General features: G+C 39.6%; 1 protein-coding gene across 3 annotated transcripts in view; it reads left to right on the top strand.

Moving 5' to 3' along the window:
* ATP9B (ATPase phospholipid transporting 9B (putative)) overlaps nucleotides 1-6,024 on the top strand; it is a 164,326-nt gene extending 158,302 nt beyond the window's left edge. For 2 of the 3 annotated variants that reach the window (XM_068674700.1, XM_068674698.1), the window contains 4 exons: nucleotides 408-465; nucleotides 1,147-1,350; nucleotides 3,814-3,846; nucleotides 4,547-6,024. In XM_068674700.1, the coding sequence (XP_068530801.1) occupies nucleotides 408-465; nucleotides 1,147-1,350; nucleotides 3,814-3,846; nucleotides 4,547-4,683 (432 nt within the window). In that variant the 3' untranslated portion in view covers nucleotides 4,684-6,024. The remainder of the gene's footprint in view (nucleotides 1-407; nucleotides 466-1,146; nucleotides 1,351-3,813; nucleotides 3,847-4,546) is intronic. The other variant, XM_068674699.1, reaches the window with a different exon arrangement.
* Nucleotides 6,025-20,699: the final 14,675 nt, after the last annotated feature.

The following is a 20,699-nucleotide window of genomic DNA, read 5'->3' as shown; positions in this document are numbered from 1 at the left end:
TTGAAGTGACTAGTAGTAACTTTACCTTTTGTGTGAAGTTTAGGTCAGTAGGCACAGAATTCTCTTTTTCTTGAAGCATACTTTTGAAATAACATAAAAGCCTTAAAAAATAATTATTTCACTGTAATTATTCTTCTGAAAACAAGCCATAGCATTGCAAACTAAGGTGTATATTTGCTATTTAAAACCTTAACTGTCCTGCTCCTCGATTTTGACTTTGTGCAGTTTCCATATGCTTTTGCAATGAAGTAACATAAGTATAAGTAGAAGCTTTTTAGCCTATATCTCTTCAAAGACTGCTTATTATACTTGCAAAATGTCTCTGTAGCGCTTAACTATTAAGATATATGAAATGAGTAGATTTTTTTTAAGTAATGTTTACCTGTCCTCTCACTTGTTTCCCTTAGGGAAGATCTTTGTCATTTAAGACCTTCCTCATCTGGGTTTTAATCAGTATTTACCAAGGTAGGAGAGCGTCATGACTTTACTGAACTGAGAAATTTTTGTCTGCTATTAACAGTATTGTTTTTCAGAAGCAGATTGAATTCCCAAAGCTTAACATTTCATCAGCAGTTATATATATTGCTTTCTGTTTATCTCGTAAATCGATATTCCTGTAGCGTGCCAGGACCATTCAAAACATGGCATAGATTGGTATTTTTATTGATGCATGTCACCTAAAAAAGGACATGGTTTTAATTAAATGCTAATCCAGAAAAATTTTAATGAGTGCTTATCACATTGCATATACTTACACAGTAGTTTTCTTTCATGGAACGACAGAAGTACTGTTGAAGAAATCTGAATTATGTAATCAGTTAAAAGTAATTACACTTTCAACAATCTCTCATTTATAGCACTAGACAAAATGAGGTTAATTAACAGTTCATCAGATATATTGCTCTGAAAGGTGTTTAATTTTCTAACAGTTTTATTTCTTTACTGCTTTACTTTTGTTTGTTTTATTTCACATGCACAAAGTACAGTAAAGCACTTCTCTTTTTATAAAGATTAATCTTGTTACCTTATTGAAAAAATGTTAAGAAACTTTTGTAATAGGCAATAAAATGTTCGGTGTGCATTTGTAAAAGATGGTATGCTGAAATTTCATTGTGGAGTTTTGTTAACTTTGTGTGCCTTTCCCAGGTGGTATTCTGATGTACGGAGCCCTGCTGCTTTTTGAATCTGAATTTGTACACGTCGTTGCCATTTCCTTCACTGCCCTAATCTTGACAGAGCTCTTGATGGTTGCACTGACCATACGAACATGGCACTGGTTAATGGTGGTGGCTGAATTCCTCAGTCTTGGCTGCTATGTGGCCTCTCTTGCATTTCTAAATGAATACTTTGGTGAGTAATGTTAGAAGTATTTTAGCAAATAACCGTGCTTTGTAGCATACCGTTTGTAATATTTTTTTCTCATTTTTTGTTGAGTGATGTTGCACTTTGTAAAATAGAGCATTCTCCGTAGAAAATATGAGTTGAAATTGAACTTAATTCATGTTGATTTAAAATATTCTCTTACCCTGTTCTCATAGAGGCTTACAATTTTTTTTCCTGTTATTATGATTTATCTGCATGATAAACTTTACTGGAACCACACGTGCTTTTCACCTGCTTGATTTGATCTTCCAGTGACAATCTAAACTTCTCAAATTAACTTCAAGATTTGCACTATTGAAATGGATATGATTTGATAAAATCAGTATCTTTCACCAAACTGGTGAATTACTTTTTATCTCATTAGATATAACTGAAGAGCTGAAGTATTTCTAAACTAGAGAGTGAGGTAGAAGGTTTTTAAGATATATTATATAAGAATCATCATGTTTCCTAATTATATTAAGCTTACTTTGTTTTAAATTGCTGTATACCATACTATGTCTTACAGTTCTAATTATTCATAATTCACAAGTTGAAAGGAGAGGATGCAAATCTTAACAGTCAAGGATCTAAGCATCAAAATAGTACATATTTCTTTTTATATCAAATTATACTTCAGTAAAAAAAAAAAATACTATCTCTTAGTGTGGTTTTACAGATGTTACTTACTGAAATATATGTGACGGTTTTGATTATACCTCACAAGGACTAGAATCCAGCTCCACCTTCCTGTTTTTCAGGAGCTATTGAGTAAGAAGTTCCCTTCTTCACTTGTTACTTCCTATATCAGAATTAGATGTGTTATATGGTAGTTTCCAGTATTCTGATTTCACTCTCTTATGTCCAAGGTGTTTAACACTAGAGTAGTGTAGTTACATTATATAGTTACTTTTTAATGAGTGAATGCTTTGCTGCCTGTCTCAACTGTTCTGTTAACTTCCCAGATTTATCAAAAGTCAAATTTTAATGAACAAGCAATCTTGCTGCACTTGATACTTGTATTATACACTATTTTAGGTTTTCCAGAATACCTTTTTCTTTTCTCTGACACTAGTACACAGACTCTTTAATAGAGATTATTGGGTTGGTTCCCCAGTTTCTCCAGCTAGATGGTAAATGAATGAGCAAGAATGTATACAGGTACAAGCTCTTTGTTCCGAACTTACAGGAACTTCATAAAGCGGGAGTTGCTGCTTCACCTTTTTAAGTTCTCTGTAGTGGTGGCAGCCAGTCCTTCAATCCTTTGTTGGTATTTTTCATTGAGAAACACCTTTAAGGTGGTGTTCATAGATGTTTCTGAAAAAAAAAAAAATAGGTGCTTTGTTTCGTGTAAACTCTGGTGTAAAGGGGAGTACTTTACTACCTCTGTGTTTGCTAGACAAGTGTAAACAAATCAGTAAGTAAATGGTTGTATGGCTTCCTGTAGCCTGTGGTCTTAACTTTTGTATGTTTCATCTTCACTGATGAATATTTTAGGGGTACAGAAAAAGCTGCAATTTCATGAGCTTTCCTAGAGATGTATTTTTGTGTGCATTATTCATCGGTTAACCTGAAAAAATGCATTTCAATTTCAGAAGCAGTCACTTGTGCTTAGCACTTTTCCTCTTAATCCATCAGATTATAATTGGGGGAGAGAGCGTCTCTTTTGGTTCATAAAGTGTAGTATAAACCTAAGTGATGGTTTATAGTGCAAGGTAAAGAATAACTTTAATGTGTCTGGGAAAACAATCCAGTTGACTCTACAGGCAAATAAACTGTTTCTTTCAATAATGTTATTTATAACAATCACTGCTTGCAAAGGAATGATATCACGAGTATGACTGGGTACTCAACTTAGGAAAACAAAAATATTTGATACTGCTCTGCAACTCTCCTTCATAGAATTAAATCAGTTTTTAGGTTTCTGAGTAAATCACATGCAATGGTTTCATCAGACATGTCTCTATGATGTGTTACATTGGCATTTAATATGCCTAAGCAGGTTAAAACTATCTACGAAGTTTATGCAATGGAATCTACATATACAAAGTATTTTTAAATGACTATAGTTGGAGCAGTAAAGCATTTCTTTTGCTGCACCTTTCTGAAGAGAACTTTTGTTCACATCTAAAACAGTTCTAATCACCTGGCTTATAAAGTAGATTGTACTTTTAGGTTGAATCAAGCAAAATAAGAAACTGCCTAGCTACTTACAGCGTCAAAACATATCCAAATAATCTATTTTCAAAATGTTTTGTATTAATTACTGTTTAAAATCTTTCAGTTGTTGTATGAAAGTCAGTAATATTCCAGTTAATGCTACTAATATCTTTTTCATTTCCTTTTTTGTAGCTAATCTTTTGTCTGTTTTTTGTTTTCTCTTTTTCATGTAAATTTCATATTTTCTGGAAATCTATCCTTTCATTTTCATTCTCCCCCTTTGTGAAACAGGTATAGGCAGAGTGTCTTTTGGAGCTTTCTTAGGTAGGTGAAGTTTAACTTTTCTTGAAGATTTATTGGTTTTGGGGGTTGGTCTCAGATCTTTCCATGATTCTAGAGTACAACTTAACCATTGCAAACTATATTCAAAAACTTCAGTAGCAGTAGTAGTGTGTCACCATTCTTGTTAATGTTTGTCACAGAAAACTTTTGACTGCCACATCTACTTGTGGCAATATAACTACATTGCTTTCTCTCTACTATTTTGGGCTGTAACTTAATCTCTAAAGTTTTAAGAATCATTTGGTCTAGTTGTTGTGCCTGTTTCAGGAAAAAAAAAAAAAGAATACGGAATAAAGGATCCAAAAAAAGATACAACCAGAACTGGTTGGGAACTTGTATAAATATTTCAGAAAAATAAGGATAAGGTGGCTTAACTTTTTCATATGAGAAAGTCTTGCTATTAAATTGAGATCCCCTAAAATTACCTTGTTCTGCAAAACAGTGTAAGGAGCATAAAGGAACTCGTCAGCTCCTATTTAAAGAAAATAGTTGGCAAAAATGAAATGTTGAGGTTAACTGTCTCTGTGTTGTTTTGTTGCTTTGTATTTATTTATTTATTTTGTCTGGTTTTAAACAATAGCATAAGCAAACAATTAAGAGAGTTTTATTGACTTTGCTCTATGAAAGTTCCAGTTCCATGTTATCAGCTGCCATTATTTATTTTCCCTGTTTATTTCTGCAGATGTTGCCTTTATCACAACTGTGACCTTCCTGTGGAAAGTGTCAGCAATCACTGTTGTAAGCTGTCTTCCACTTTACATTCTCAAGTACTTGAAGCGCAAATTTTCTCCTCCAAGTTACTCCAAGCTTACCTCGTAAAAGTAATTATATTCCTATGGTTTTTCACTCACACCAGTCTGCAAATCGCACATTCACTGTGCTTTAGTGTCTATGGATTTATGTTGGACTAAATAAGTTAAAAAATAAAAATCAAAAGTGATCAAGTGAACAGAGCACAAAAAGAAAAGGAAACATCTGACAGGTACATAACACAGAAGTACACTAACAAGACTATCATAAATAAACTAAATTTTCCTTTTGTTGTTTTATTTCAGTTTCAATTGCTCATTGTAAAATAAAACTAAATTACATTTGATTTGACAATGCTTCTGAATGATTTCATTGCTGTAAAGGATTTTTTCCTGCTGTATTAATCTTCTGCAAGTTGAATTGAAAGCTTCAATGATTACATAACTTCCTAGTTCAAGTCTTTTCCTTTAATGTTTATGTATGGAAAAGTTCATTCATTCATACTTACTACAACGAACCTAATACCTGTAAATGTCGTCTTTATTAGCAGCTGAATTTTATTTGTCATCAAGCATTGATTAATATGCACTATTTGAATTATGTACAGGTGTGTGCATAGCACAGTATTATTTTAGGAGCTGTTGTCCTTTTCTGTACTCTTGAGTTCTGGCACCAGTAAGCATTACAGATCAGTGATGTTGACAGCAGTTCTTTAAATGCACATTAAAGCCAGGTTGCACAAAAGCAGTTTAAAAAATTAAATGATACATTCTGTACATAATTCCACAGTACCTGTTGATCTGTACAGATGTCAAAGACATAGCTGCTCAGTAAATATGTTTTAAAATTCTTATTCATTTTGTATTTGTAAAACTGCAAATAGTGTTAAAGTACATTTCTATATATGAGAAGTCCAGTAAACCTTGTATTAGCTAATATATTTAAATTGCCTTGTAATCTGTTTACTTAGGTTACTCAGGTAAAATGAAATAAGATGAACACATGAGCATTGTGATAGGAAAATCTGTCATCTTCCAAGTTGTAAATGTTATGTTTTTATAACTCAGTTTGGGTGCAAACTGTTAAAAGAAAAAAAAATCAAAAGGTTTCGCATGTTGTGAACTGTTAGAGTTGTGTATCTTTGCTGAGTTATGACATTTTACAGCAGTTGAAGATTTGTTCCAGAAACTCATATGCTCTAATCTGATACAGTCCAAAGGGTCCAAATCTTGTGTGCTATGCTGGAAAGTAGGTTATATTATTTTAGTTTCCCATTGTGATATAATCTTGCTTTCTCAAGAAGTACATATAACAAATTCAGCATAGTCTATTAATTAGTGGAGAAGATCAGTATGATTACCCATGCTTTATTAATTTAGAAAAAAAAAAAAAAAAAAAAAAAAAAAACAACATGGATGTTATTTTTATGTTGGACTTTATGCCTTTACAACATTAATCCTTGTCTAGTATCTTATAACTTCTCCCTTATGCGGTTATAATATTAGATGAGTGATATTTAAGTGATAAATCTACTTCCTGGGAGAGCAGAGGAAATTGCTGCAGAGCTATTTGGACTATAATCCACTCCAGTGATTTTGTTTTGAAAGTTTTTCTTACTAGTTATTTATCTGCCTTTTTTTTTTTTAATTTTCATTCCTCATTATAAAAGCAATAAAGCCTAATTTCTACTAAATGTTATTAATGGTATATGTATTGAATGAAACTACTGAAGTAATATTTCTTTTAATTAACGCAACATTGCGGAGTATTCTGCTCTGTGTCCATCTGTAAACTCGCTTCTGTAAAAACCCCCACCAGGTGTCACTGTTCTGGCATACTAGCAGAAGCTTTTCTTCCTGTTATGTGGCTTTGGCAAGGTACTCCTGGTTTATGTTTTTAGTTTAGTCCTGATACCTTTTTTGTTGCTGATTTGGTTTCGTTTTCTGTTTTTCCTCAGTAAGTGGTAATTATTTTGAACCAATTAAGAAAAGTTAATGTGTGCCATTCTGAGACATGATGATGTTTTTTTTCAGACTGTCTTATGCATTGTGAGCCCCAAACCATACAAGTTAGATATAGTAGGGAAGCAAAAACTTGGAGACCTTCATCACATATTTGATATTAGAAAATGTGAAAAATCAGAAATTAAACTAGGAATATGGAAGTGATAATATTACCTTGACACAAGCATATGAGATACTGCTGTATCCATGTGTGTGGAATTTAGTGTACATATATTAATCCTCAGCATTAAAACTGTGAGGTTAGTGTACCAGCAAATGTATAGATTCTACACGCATATGCGTGTTTCAGAAGTGGAGTTAGTTCATTCTCTAGAGTGCCTGCTTTCTTAGAGTATTTCCAGTCTACAGAAAATGTCTGGTTTCAGCTAGCGCTTTAATTTGAAGACTGCAGAACTGAGATCCAGATGACTTACCTGGCTTTTGAGTCAGTGTAAAACAATGTATACCAGGAAAGTTTGCTTTATATTCACTCACATCACTCAGCCACAGCCCTATAAAGGGGGGTAGTGCTGCCATATTACAATAGTATACAATTAACAATATGAACACAAAATGTACGTATTGTAACATGATACTTGTCAGTAGAAAACTTTAACCTATTGTGGGTTTTAGCACAAAATAAGTTAAATACCATCATAATTCCTGGCTCTTAGAATGGAATGGTAACATGTCTGGTGTGCAGGTGAATAAATGATTTCCTAAGAATCTCATTCTGTTGTCATTCACATCAGTATTTGTCAGGAGTAAATCTGGGGAACTATATCACCTACATAAACACAGATTTAGGCCTTGGATCCGCAAGTTACGCCCAGAAGGACTTTAGTTTTAAATATTAAATTATTGTTAAATATTCAATACACATTTACGTTTGTGAGCTGCTCTGTCAGGTATGCATTTCTGAAATGGTAATAATGCATTTGAAAATTTTAGAAAATCAGGGTAGGATAAACGATAAGGTATGAACAGGAACTGCCTTCCTAAAAGTACCATACTTAATACTGACTTATTTAGACCATGTCTAATAACTGTAAAAGTTAAACCTGTGCTGTATTTCCGGTGTATTTTGATGGGAGAACACAAGGAAAAGGAAGGGTGGGAGAGGAGGGGGCAGTACTGACAATGATTTCACTGATTTCTTCTGATGCTGTTCTAAACCTATGTGTTCATATAAGTGCTGGAAAACATTTTACTACAGAAGATGCTGGCTTGCAAATAGAAGCCAAAATTAAATCCTTGCATACTTAACACTAATTCTGTAGCACTATTCCATGAATGTGGACATTTTCAACATTGTTTTTGTGTTCAGACTGAGCTTGCTGATTCATACCATCCAAATGCAACTGTGTGGCATCTCCTGCTTTCTTCTTAAAAATATCTGAGTGGTTGTCCATAAACATGCCATTCCTTGTGCATGTGAAACACGTGTTACTTTGATGAGCAGCATCCACTTGAGCTAACCTGTATTATAAATGTCCTACTAACCTGCCTGCACATGTGTGAGCCAAAACATTTTTACTCTCCTTTTAAAACCATCTGCAAGAAGGAACTCTGCAGGTGGGAACCTTTAGTAGCTGGACACCAGTTTTGCAGGAATTTAGTCAAGAACTTAAATATTAACTTACATACTTAGTCATAGAGGTCAACTTCTGTAGACACAGGAGATAATTTTCCTGCAGATTGTTCTTTCTTATGCCACTTTGTATATGTTAGCAGCATAGTCACTGTACTCCTTTGTAAGCATATTGCTGTCTCAATGCATACAGATTACTGTGAGGCAGAACCTGCCTCAGATCTTCTACTGATGTGATGGATGCTGTATTCCAGGGATCATCCTCCAGCCCTTGACTAAGACGCACTTCTGCCCTTGCTCGTACATGGAGTATACCTACACTGTGTTCATATACATACACTGGAGTGTTCCTTCCTGAACATTGCTGGAGTTTGAGGCTGTTTGTGCCTGATCACCTTTGTGTGTTAACCTTGCAAACCATGATGATGAGACAGGTCTGGGGAAGGGCTAAGTGTTTAACTGGACAGTATAGACTTTCCTTAGAGCCATCAGAGACATGCCGTTAACAGAGATACTCAGACCTGATCTGTTTTCTGAGTTTAGCAGAGCTCTCTATCCATGGGTTTTATGTTGGTATTTATAACTTGAAGGAGTCTCATATGTGTCTGACACTTGCATCCCTTTACATGTCCAGAGGTTTTAACGTGGCTTCAACAGGCCCTGCAGGGCAAAAGAAAGTATATGCAAAGCGACGGTGGAATCTGGGCTATCGCTTAACAGCCACAGGAGGAGAGGTAACTGTTCTGCTCTCATTACTGGCACAGAAGCTCTTGCAAGTCCAACTTCTGACATCCATCTGCATTCTACCTTCCACGGATTTTCTCCGTATTTTTGCTGGTCAGAAAGGAAAGATATGGGCCAGCAGTCTCTTGTAACACGAAGTTTAATAACCGTTCTGTATCTAGGCTGTTACTATTATAACTGAATTGAAAGTTGAAGGCAATCAAAAAAGCCCTTCAAAATCTTAGCCCCCTGTAGGGAGGAAAATCAGTACAAGTGAACACAGATCGAACATTATATGTAAACAAACAGGAGGTACAATATCTTTATCACCATGTTAAAAAGCGTAGGAATTTCTTTTGTAAACAAAACACACTTAAAGTGAGATATTTCCCAACAAGTATTAACTACCCAACAGATGCCCTCAGCAGGGTTCACAGCTGTTACTGTGAGTGGGGATTTGCTCAACCAATTGCTAACAAAATCTTTTCCAAGTAGGGAATCACACTTGAAGACCTATTTGCTACTTCATCGACCAAAAGTATGGTTTGGACCAAAATGTTTCACAGAGGAAGTTGTGCAAACTGAATTCCTTGAACAGAATAATGAGAGTGCATGCTGTATGTTTGAGTTCTCAATTTCTATTTTATTCTCCCATTCCTGACTAGGCTGTATCAAAACTGCTGAGATTTCTAGTTACTGTAGTCCCCTCCTGTCCTCCAGGATGCTTTCAGTTTTAGATCCTGGTCAGCAAAGCTAAACCTACAAATTGGAAAAAGACAGCTCAGTGAGCATTTAGCCTTTTTGCATTACTAAGCTCTAAAAATAATAAGAAGAAGAAGATCATAATCTGCCCTAAGAAGAGGAGAGATTGTTTTCTATAAATATTATGCATTATAGGTATTTATGGCCCTGGCTTTATTCCTTTAGCAGTAGACTATGTTTATTTCCTCTTCTATTGACAAAAGTAATAAGAATAGAAAGGCCTCTGGTAATAATGGTTCTGTAGCTTTAAGCAAGCAGTACACAAAATAGACCATTGTAATTCTTATTTGTAGAACTACTTTCCATTGTTTCTCTATAACGTACACATCTAGTTTTTCCATGATCCTCTGTTTTGCCATGTTTTGCTCCAGGTTCTAAGCATGAATTTGATTTTGCAAAGTAAACACACATTGTGGGGAAGCAAATTATAGATAACTGCTTCAAAAAGTCTGTTGAAAATTAATTCCTGACCATTTGGACTGGAAGGTTAGGGGAATGTTAATGCATGCTTTCTAAGCAGACCTGTAAGGGCTAAGTGCGTATACATATGTTACACATTTATTGCAATCATCTATTGCCTATTTGAAGGAGAGATCTGGGAATTCTGAGTCAGGATGCTCCCTTGGGGGAAAAACTGTGCTGCATGTGCTCAGCAGAGAAAGATGAACTGTTGTCTCCCCTGTGTGCAATCGCTGGTTGCTGCTGCCTTCTCTTGCCATTGAATTCCAAATTCATCTGCAGGAACACCTCTGTGTGTACGCTCCCACTTCCACCCACACCTTCTGGTTCCCAGAGTACCTTCTCCCTCTATCAGGATAGTGACTCTGCTGTGGCAGTCCTTTGAATAAAAGCTGTTGCTTATCTCGATCCCTGCTGATGGGAGTTTATCCTACCTGTAGGAGGCAAGCTTTCCATCTGAGTGTCACCAACAAGGGAGGTGACACAGATTTGGTGCCTATGGCTCTATCCCAATCCAAGTGTAACTGAAGCAACTGTAGGCACTGGTGGTTTTTGTTTGTTTATTTAAATAAATAAATAAATAAATATCTTATACGATTCCATCAAATTCTGGGAAGGAACTGAAGGGGAACAAGATTGAATGGCTCTAAGACTTGTACCTTGTGACTACAATCATTCTGAGATAAACTGGCTTTGCCTTGCTTATAGGTAGGTGCCTTTCAATTTTTGCCATGAACTTACTCATGAGAAAATTATTTAAATCAATTCAAATTATTAAAAATATATATGAATCTGATATTTTAAAATATCCTAACTGGAAACCTTTGCCTTACCTTCCTACCTGTGCGTGGCTAGTTATAATTCTGCTAGATCCTTTTACATTATTTTTGCCATTAAAATAGATGGAGTGGTGAGAGGTGAAAGTGACATATAGTTTGAGGACATCTGTTCATTTGTTAAGAACTGGATGTTACTTGCGGATGCCAAAGCTCAAGAAATGAGTATCTTAACATCCTCAAGTGTTGTTGTTTTTTTTTTCTAAGCTCATACAATATGCGTAGTCTTCATAAGGAAAAAGAAAAAAGTAATCTGCTGCTCACAATAACTTAGATTTATGATGCCCTTAATTTGTGCAGACTTCACTGTGAAAAAGAAATATATATGTTGAAATCTTACTAAAGAGAAAAAAAAAAAAAAATCCAGAAAATAAGCTTGCCTAAAGTGTGTTTTAAGACTGCCTACAGCTGAAAGCCTAGAACTACTGAGGGAGATCCTGTTATTTATAAGCCTTCTCAGGAACACCAGCCTGACAGAAACAGTCAAAATATGATGCATTTCTGCCTAGGTCTACTGTTCAGTCTGCCCTGCCTGAGTTATAAAGCTGTACAAAGAGGTTTTTCGTGACCCGGATGGGATCTACCAGTAACATCAGGGAGGATCTCAGTGCTTTTGCCTATTGTCACACTGCATACCCATTGTTGCGTTATCCTGAAGAGTAGCAATAGTACAAATACTCCTCGGTGCTCTCATGCAGCTGTACATGCTCACATGTCAAGAGGCACAGGTGGAAGTAGTCCTCAGCCAGAGAGCTCCAGTTGTCGAAGCAATCAGCTTCTGTGTGAACTGGTTTGCAGTGCTGGAAGGGAAGCAGGGCGAAGAAAAATAAACTATGTCTGCATAGCCTGAAGCAGATTTCTTTTGTCGGGGAGTGGGAAGAGAGCCAAGCTGCTAGTCACATAACCACGCTACTGGCTTACCATCTGTCCAAAAGCAATTACTTGGAAATGGCAGGTAAGGTGGGAGAACGAGGTTATACCTCAGCTGTAATGCAGGGCCAGCCAGAGTCACTGATCTAGTACTCGGCGGTGTGTGAGTCTCTCTTCTTGACATGCAGGTAACTCACCCTGCCAGCTCAGACGTATGAATGTGGAGAATGATGGAGCTTACTGCTGGAGGACTGGGGAAAGAAAGGCTCTGTGTAGCAAAGCCTGCCTGTGAGGCAGCTACCTCAGGATATGGGAGCCGTGGTGTTGGAAGCTGCAGTTTGCGTGTTCTGGCCAGCCACAGGAAATGCCTTCAGAGGCAGAAGGCCGGGGAAGAAAATGAAGGCATGTAGGGAAACAATTTTGTTTGAGAATCCAGGCGACAAATACGTCCCCAATTTCCACTGACCCCAACACTGCATTGCCCAGTGTTGTGGGAAACCCAGGCTGTGCAGTGCTGCTGTGTCAGTGCAGTTCTATACAGCTTTCCCCTCTGGTGCACCAGTGCATCAGGGAAGGATCTACTCATCAAAGGCATTGAGTTCCTGCTTTTTTTTTGTTTGCCTTGTACCTGGTTCCTTTGCCCTCTGCCATGGTTAGCAGATGGAGATAGTGATTCCCCTGTCCATCGGGAAAATTCAGAAGGCTGCTTGCAAAACCCTAAGCGAAGCCCATGGGACTCGTTTGTCTGGTCCTGTGCAACCCAACGCTCAGCATGGAGATGCCATCCCCTAACCACAACATGCTGCTTTGACGCAAGTGGAAACCAGACGCTGCACTCAGAGCAAGCCACTCAAAGCCACCCTGGGGACATTGTGAGGTCTCCCTGAAGCAGTCTTCCTGCAAGCAGCCTTGCAGATCATTTCACTGCCCTAGCTACTCCTTAGCACTTTCCTACTATTCCTGCTTGTTGGTTTTTCTTTTTCCTTCTCTGAGCAATCTGGGTGTCAAGGGCCTCTTTGAAATTGCAGCTTGCAGATCATGTAGCTGTTGACTCAAACATAGTCACATCTGTGTGCGTGTCAGGGTTAGTGACTGCAGTCAAGTTTTCATTTATTTTTGTAGCATTTAATTTTAAAGATGGGACACAAAAATTCCATGAGAGAGAGACTCATCTGGTGATCATGTGAAGAGAGTGACTGAGCAGCTGCTCGTGGCTGATCTGGGCAAGCTAAATGCAACGCACACACTGCTAGTCCAGCTAGGGAAGAAATTTTGGAGAGAAGACACCAACGAGATCCCTCCAGAAACTCAAGGAAAAACACAAAAGACAAAGAAGTTGTCTTGTTACCTGGTAGTCCTGTCTGAGGCACAGACATCTCCCAGCTCTTTTGCTTTGCATCCATCCTTTTCTGGTTTGATAGTTTTCCAAGACAAGAGAAATTTGGGAACTTTATCTGTTCTTAAGAGCAAGAAGAAGCGAGAGCTGCTTGGGAGTCTGGAGTACAGCAGTTAATCGGCTTCATATTAGGGAAATCTAAACAAGTACCAACACCTGAGGCAGGAACCTAGAAATACAAGACAGGTGAAGTAGGAAGAGTGCCATAAGGTCCATATTTTCTCCCATAGAACAGTTTCCATTCCCAGTTGGTCTCCAGGTCTCCACTGGAAGTGACTAGTGATTATGAATGCCGCTATTTTTAAGATGTTTGCCTTGTGAGTAGGAGCCTGGTTTCCAGCCAATGTGAAGTACTCACTTTACAAGGCTCCAGTCTCTTGACAGATCTCAAGCTGGTCAGGCAAAATGATCAGTGAGGAGAGAAAAGAAGAGCACAGCAGCAGCAACTAAATAATTTTTATTGTTATCATGTTAGATATGGGCCCTGAGCAGCACTCTGGAGACTGATGTTAGAGCTTACTCAGAGAGAGGTGAAGAGACGTTTTACTTGTTAATTAAGAGATTTATGGGGGAGAAGGTTTTTCCGTTGCTGAAAATGGATGGAAGTGAGGAAAGATAACAGGAATAGTGAAGATGGGGACTTAGAAAGCACTTTGATGATGAAGTAATGCAACTGAAAGGATGTAGTAAGGTAAGAGTAGTTACAGTGTATAAGGAAGGAGGTCCTAGGAGCTCCTCTAAGTGATTTTGGAGGAAAGGAGAGGTAATCTTTTCTTACAGGGAGGCAGGGCTTTTAACAAGGCAGTTAACATGCTAACTTAAAATCTTGGGCATATCAGAGCTTCATGGTCTAATCTACACAAAGCACAAAGGAAGGACTTTACTTTTAGCCTGAGACTTGATCATCCTACTTTTGCTTGAGTAGCACTTTACCTTAGGGATTGCTTCACTTGTGATTTACAGTGAATCACACCATGTGAAAATACAGTGTAATTTTTGGTTATGCTCAAGGGTTGGTCACCCTAGAAGTCTGTTGGTTAGCCTCCCTGTAATTCTGTACCTGCCACTGGATTTTCTTCTCCTCCTCCCGATGACTGCCACCTTACGCAAACACACGCACTACTGAGGACAGAAAATAGCTGTACAGGAGCTTCTTGTCTTGCTCAGGGCCCTGAGCTGGTCCTCTGACTTGTTCCTGACTGAAGTGGGTCCCATCTCCTGCTTTGTCCCCTGGCTTTGCCCCATGAGCTCCCCTGCCAGTGCCAGGCTACTGGCTCTTTTCTTTGCCTTTCTGCCAGTGTGTGAGCAGTCTGGAAGCCTGGTATTGGAGAGCATGGTTGCACTCTCAGAGGTGATTAATATGGAACATGATCAACAGGACCGAAACACCGTATTATGATTTAAGTAGCTGCAAACTGGTACTAGAATGTCAAAGGGAGACACTGTGAATGACTTTACAGCTTGGTAAGACAGCATGGTTTCATAGTCCACCCAGCCTTTTAACACAGCCAGAAGAGCATCTGCATCTGCTACAAATGCCTTTCCCTTCTAATTCAGCATTTTCCAAAACCGGTTGGTTTCTGTTTGAATGACTGATGCATTGAAATACATCAAAGTGAACATCAATAAATAAATTCAGGGTTTTTTTGTTTGTTTGCATGTTTGGTTTGTTTTGATTTCCTTGATGATTTATTTCTAGAAGGCAATTGTACGAAGGTTCTTGTGAAGCGTGATATTTTTACACAGCCCAGAAGAGGGCAGTGGAAGCTAACAAATAACAAATATGCCTTAGATGTAATAATAACCAACAAAAAATCCTCATTTTTTTCAAGGTACTCATTGCCCGTTTTCTAAAATTGCATTTCAGTACTATGAGAAAGAAGAATTTCTTTAATGGCTTAGTCTTAAATCTTTTTAGCCTAGACAGAAATCACTGTCACAAAAAGGATTTTTTTTTTTTTTTTTCCAAAGCTATCATTGCCAAACAAGAGCATCTCAATACCTGCAGCTGGGGCTGTACTCTCCACAGAACGGGCTATTTTAAATCACCACTGGTGCTGAGACATAGAGGGGGTTCTTACAGCTCTCCATCTAGGCTGGATTCAAGCAACAGTCTTGGATACTCAGCACTTTGACCGTCTGCAGTGAGCCTGTTTTTTATCAAACTTTTAATTGGGTTGAAGGGAGGAAAAAGAGCCCTTCACAGGAAGCCACCACAGGTAACATCTACTGTGATAACCTATGGATGGTGCTTCAGTAGCCATGGAGACAGGCAGACTGTTGGGTCAGGACAGACTTTGTGTCAAGGTCTCCTGTAGCAGCTTTATTGGCCAGACAGCAGCAGCCACCATCAAAAGAAGCGAGTCCCTGTGCTCCTAGCAAGGCAGGATGGTTCATCACAGCAAGATGTTCTCCTCCTTGGCACATCTGAATCATCAAAGTCCATGTGAGTGCTGTGCTAGACCCAGCTTTGTGGTCAGGTCCTTGCACCAGCCGTGTGTGTGCGTGCGTGTGTGTGCCCACTCATGCACAACTTCTGGGATTCCTTTCTATCGAATCCCCTGAGTCCCTCTGCACCCCGTTGCATCCAGAACACAGTGGCCAGAGACAAAAGCGTTTGGATGCGGTGCTGCAAAGTTCCCTGGAGGAGTTTTCCAGGATGGGAGCAGCAGTGGGAACGGCCTTTCCGAGTCCTGCTGGAGCTTGCTGGCCACTTCTGTAAAATCAGTCTGTGTCCACTTACTGGAGTGCAACCAGCAAAAGTTTGGCTGGAGCCAAATCCCAGACATCCAGACTTGGCAGTTTTTAACTCATGTAACCTGAGAAACACCGAGAAAAGTATTTTGCTGTGGCACAGCTCTTATGGACTGCTCAATGCATCAATGCTGGGCAGCAAGCAGACCTTCAGCAGTAAGTGCAAGTGGCTATAATCTCAAAGACTCACCTCCAGCAATGGATTTTCTTGACCTCAGCAGAAGTCCTAAAGCAGCCTGAGCTAATTTTCAGCCTTAGTCTTCAGACTGTCTTTGCATGGCTGCCTTCCCCTAAGAGAATAAGCTCTTACACTCACATTTTCTGCCTTGTGACATTAAAGGCCAAGTTTTTCCTTCTCTAGTTCTCTCCCATATTACAGCTTGGTGGATAGATCCAGCCTGCATTAGAAGGTCTGGGAGGTTATTCTGGCTTTGCTCTACCACTTAGCCTGACAACGGCATTACTTTTTACATGCATCTGTCTATGCAGTTTGTTTTCTTTTTTCTTTTACACTGCATGCTCATCTGTAGGGAGCATCCTTGTCACACAGCACAGTTGAGAGGCTTCTTTAATTTTGTAATTTACCTAACACGCTTAAAAAGCAACCCAAAAATAATGTAATTAGATTCTTGGGATGAAGGGAATAGGGAAAGGAAAGTCCTGAAAGTAAAGAGGGAGATTCATTCATATCATCTTCATGGCTTTTCTTTAACTGTTCCAGGGTTTGCATTCACTCTATCTGCGTTAACTCAAGTTGAGCTGGCCTGTGAATGAAACTTCAGCCACAAGCTTTGTGTGAGGAGGTTGCGTGTGTTTTCATAACACTTGTACTTTTGCTGTTGCATCGGCACACAGTTTAGAGGAGAGGAATCATGGGGTGCTTTCTGGCATTTCTTTTCTTAACAATTCCCTGGATTTGCAGAGCTAAGTCTCACAATTAAATTGCCGGGGCTGAGGAGTTCCTACTGAAATACTTGCATGGCCTTTGAGAAGGCCTGCTCCACAAATAATACATGCTAAGCAACTTCAATTGCAACACATTTGGTTTTCAGAGACTTGACTGAAGGTTCCTAGATAGAAGTTTGACCCTACTAATGTTTGCAAATGTGCCTTAATTTAGTTGCTAGTGAATTCTTGCTCTCACATACAGCAACAGATGCAAGAGAAGAAATGGGGTTCTTCCAGAGACTTTCTGGTTCTGCATACTCATTTGGAAATCAATTTAATGCATTTTAATTGCCTATTTTTCTCCTTGGATTTCTCTTTACAGCTACACACCAGAAAAAAAAAATAATAAGCTAGAGTCTAGCCAGGCAGGCTGCTAATGAGGAAGCTTGACTCAAGAAGATTTTAATTTTCCGCATTTGTTCTTCAGGATAGCTCCTTCAGCATACAAGGCTGTCACAAAACAGGAATGTTGCCACCAGCTAATGGAACAAAAGCATTAGGCTTATATGTCATTTTGCTACACTGAGAACTAACCGCTTACATCCTTGACCAAACTATAGGAGTCTGGCAATCCATTTCTGGATGCTGGTCCCCTCAGCCAAATCAAACCCATGACAGAAACACCCATTGTGCGTGAATATGGTGTGAAAAGAATGAGAGAGAGAAAACTTAGGGTGGGAAGAAGGAAAGGGATATGCTAAGAGCTCAGTCTAGTGCCAACCTTTCACAATCCCCATGGTAAAGAGAAACTTCTGACTCTGCCAAGCTAATCAGAGGGCTTCCCAGAAACTCCTCATCCATGGGGCATTTTTGTTGAGAAGCAGGATTTAGATGAGGTCCAAGGCATCCCTGAACAGCCAGAGCAGGCAGAGTTGCACAAAGTTAGACTGGGAGTTAGGATCAAAACTAGCCACCACTGAGGTTCCTCTGCCTCTGTGTCTGGTGCAGTTCAGCCATGACCTACATACCTCTGAACACCGTACCCGAAAACTTGCCATTGCTGTGAAATCAGGATTCTGGAGACATCTGCCTTCAGCATCTCTATCACAACCCTTCATTAGGGTTGCAGGTAGCAGACACTGTCCTACAATTTCATCTTTCAGTAGCTGAAAAGCTCTGAGTTTCATCCCTGTTCAAGGCTGTTGTCTTTGGAAAGGCTGAGCAGCTCACTGCTGAAAACAGGAGAGGAAGAAAGCACACTGCTTTCCACCACTGGGCTGTAGCTCATCATTACCTCCCTTACTTGAAACATGAATGATGCTTCTCAATAGTGCATAGCCCCAGGTGAGTGAATAAAACCTTGGTACCTCATTACATCACCTGGAAAATATTTACTTTCTCCCCCAGTACCCCTCATCTGCCTTGTTGTCCCATCATGCTGAAAATACTGGGGGAAAGGGGAACAGAAACGGGTGTTTGCAAGCACCTGGCACAAGAAACCATAGTCAAAACTCCTGCTAAAGTAGTCCAAATACTATTCATGCAGTCTGTGGAGGTGAGACCAAAAAAGTTTAAAGCAATAATTTTTTTGTCTGCAGAAGTTTAACAAGTCTACTGATCACGCATCAGAAAATGAGGTCAGTAAAAAGTACAGAAGCATTGGAATACTGATATTAAAAGGGTAAAAACCTGGGTTAGAGAAGAGAGGAGTGCAATAAACAGGGCCACGCACACAAAAAGAGCTAACAGGCAAGATCTCCCGAGTTCAGTGCTGGGACTATTTCTGCTTAAGAGTTTTGTATAAATGAGCGCGGGATTGGCACAAGCCGCTGGGTGTCCAGACACAGATGACATCATGCTAGGAGGGGAGGCTGCTGATAAATTTCAGGAATGCACTAGGCTACAGGAGGATTTGGAGGCTCTGGGGGAATAGGCTAATACAAAGGAATTCAATATTACACAATGGAAGGTTATTTGTTTGGAGAGCACCAACGGCACGTGTAAATGCAAGCTTAATGAAATCGGGTAGGAAGGAACTGAAGAAGAAAAAGACCTGGGCTAGTGGTGAGGAGTGGGAGAGATAGAAGCAGCCCAGAAAGTGAATAATATAGCACAGTGGAGATTTTGGCTAACAGGGCTCCACGTTGGGTCACGCAGAGTCCACAAGAGTCCCGTACAGCCCCATGCACTGCTGTGCAGGCAGCCATCCCGGGCTTTGTGTCTGTCCTCCTGGGTCTCCACTGCCACAGAGCCTCCTGCAGCGATCCTGCTCCTGCAGACAGAACAGGCATCTGGAAAAGGCTGCTCTGCACTGCCTGGAAACACAGGTGTGCTCCCTGTCAGATGGATGAGGTGAGCACAGCCTCCTCTCTGTGTGTAGGAATCAATACGTGGGTCCCAGCCTCCCCAGGCATTGTAAATCTCACATCTCCCTTCCCCTTCACCTGGAGAAGGATCAGCTATGCTGCCAGCTCGAGTCCCTGCACTTCAGTGCACCCCGTCAGGCTTTCTTTCTTTCATTAACTGCTTTTAGGTGAGGCAAAAGACCTCTCACTACCAGCAGCCAGGGAAGTCTGAAAGACATGAAGTATTTCGGGAGCTAAAATGCATTGTCTGGTAAAAAAAAAAAAATAAAATAAATAAAATTAAAAAAAAAAACTTTGTCTCTGCTCTTTTGGAAGTCTGTCTGTACTTCACGAGCATTAAAAATTGCCAACCCTTCACTAATATTTTACAAACAGATCAGATACATGTGATATACATGTATGATGATATGTCCTTCATTTCTGACCACCATATTTCAGACTTCATTGGTAGTATCCAAGAGGAAACACAGAGCAGCATATCTGTATTTTTACACTTGACATCCATCTGGCCTCATGAAGGGAGACCCCAAATGAGGTCCCCAGCTGCAGGAAGAGCACAGAGAGGGGAGGAGAGGCTGGGAACGGTGAAACCCCCTCTGCACACAGCAGGCATGGGAAGGGAATCCCTCCCTCCACACAAGGCTCGTACCTGCCTGGGATTCGGGTTTTCTGAAGGAGTAAAACCAAAATGCAACAAAAAGAGGCACCAACATGGTATGCATTGTTCTGAAATTGCTTCTCTGAACTAACATCCCCATTTAATTCAGTATATGGGTCTGGTGTGGCTGTCTGATGTCTGTCTTTAGTTTAAAAAGTCGGTGTCTGAATGGGTGACTGTAGCTCCAAAAAGGTTTAAGGTCCTTGCCTTGCCTGCAGTCCCTGGCTGTGTTCCTACACAGTCGTTTACAAAGAACCCACTAAATCAAAAGCCAGGTAAATCAACAGAGCACTCAGCGTCGTAATGAGGCCAGTTATAAGGTAAATTACAACATTATTCAGGCACACAAAATTCCTCCTCTGGCAGTTGTCCTGCTAAGTGCAATGCACCTTAAAAGTGGTGAAATGATTTCTGGCAGCCTCTGGAAAAGGCTGTGTTTGGGGGATGGAAGGCTGAGCTCAGTCCCTGCCTTTTCACCAAGATTTTACTTTTGGGGACTTAGGGCAGCAGTTGGCCATCATCGGTGTATGGTCTGTGGGTTGTTTGAAGGTTCGCTGATGCATTTTTCAAAATGTGTGGTACCAGCCATGAACACTGGCCATGTGCTCTCTCACTTTCCAGCAAATCTTGTTACAATTTTCAAAGTGGGGGATTAGAGAGGCTTTAATTAGGTACTTATTTAGGGAGGCTTGAGACTAATAAATCTTTTGTTACAATGGATGAAATTCTGAACAGATGCTGATGCTTTTGAAGCTGCCAAGACCCAAAAGATGGGAGCC

Source organism: Anas acuta, chromosome 2 (genome assembly GCF_963932015.1).
Source record: "Anas acuta chromosome 2, bAnaAcu1.1, whole genome shotgun sequence".
Lineage (NCBI taxonomy): Eukaryota > Metazoa > Chordata > Aves > Anseriformes > Anatidae > Anas > Anas acuta.
This window is presented reverse-complemented; position numbering and strand designations above follow the sequence as displayed.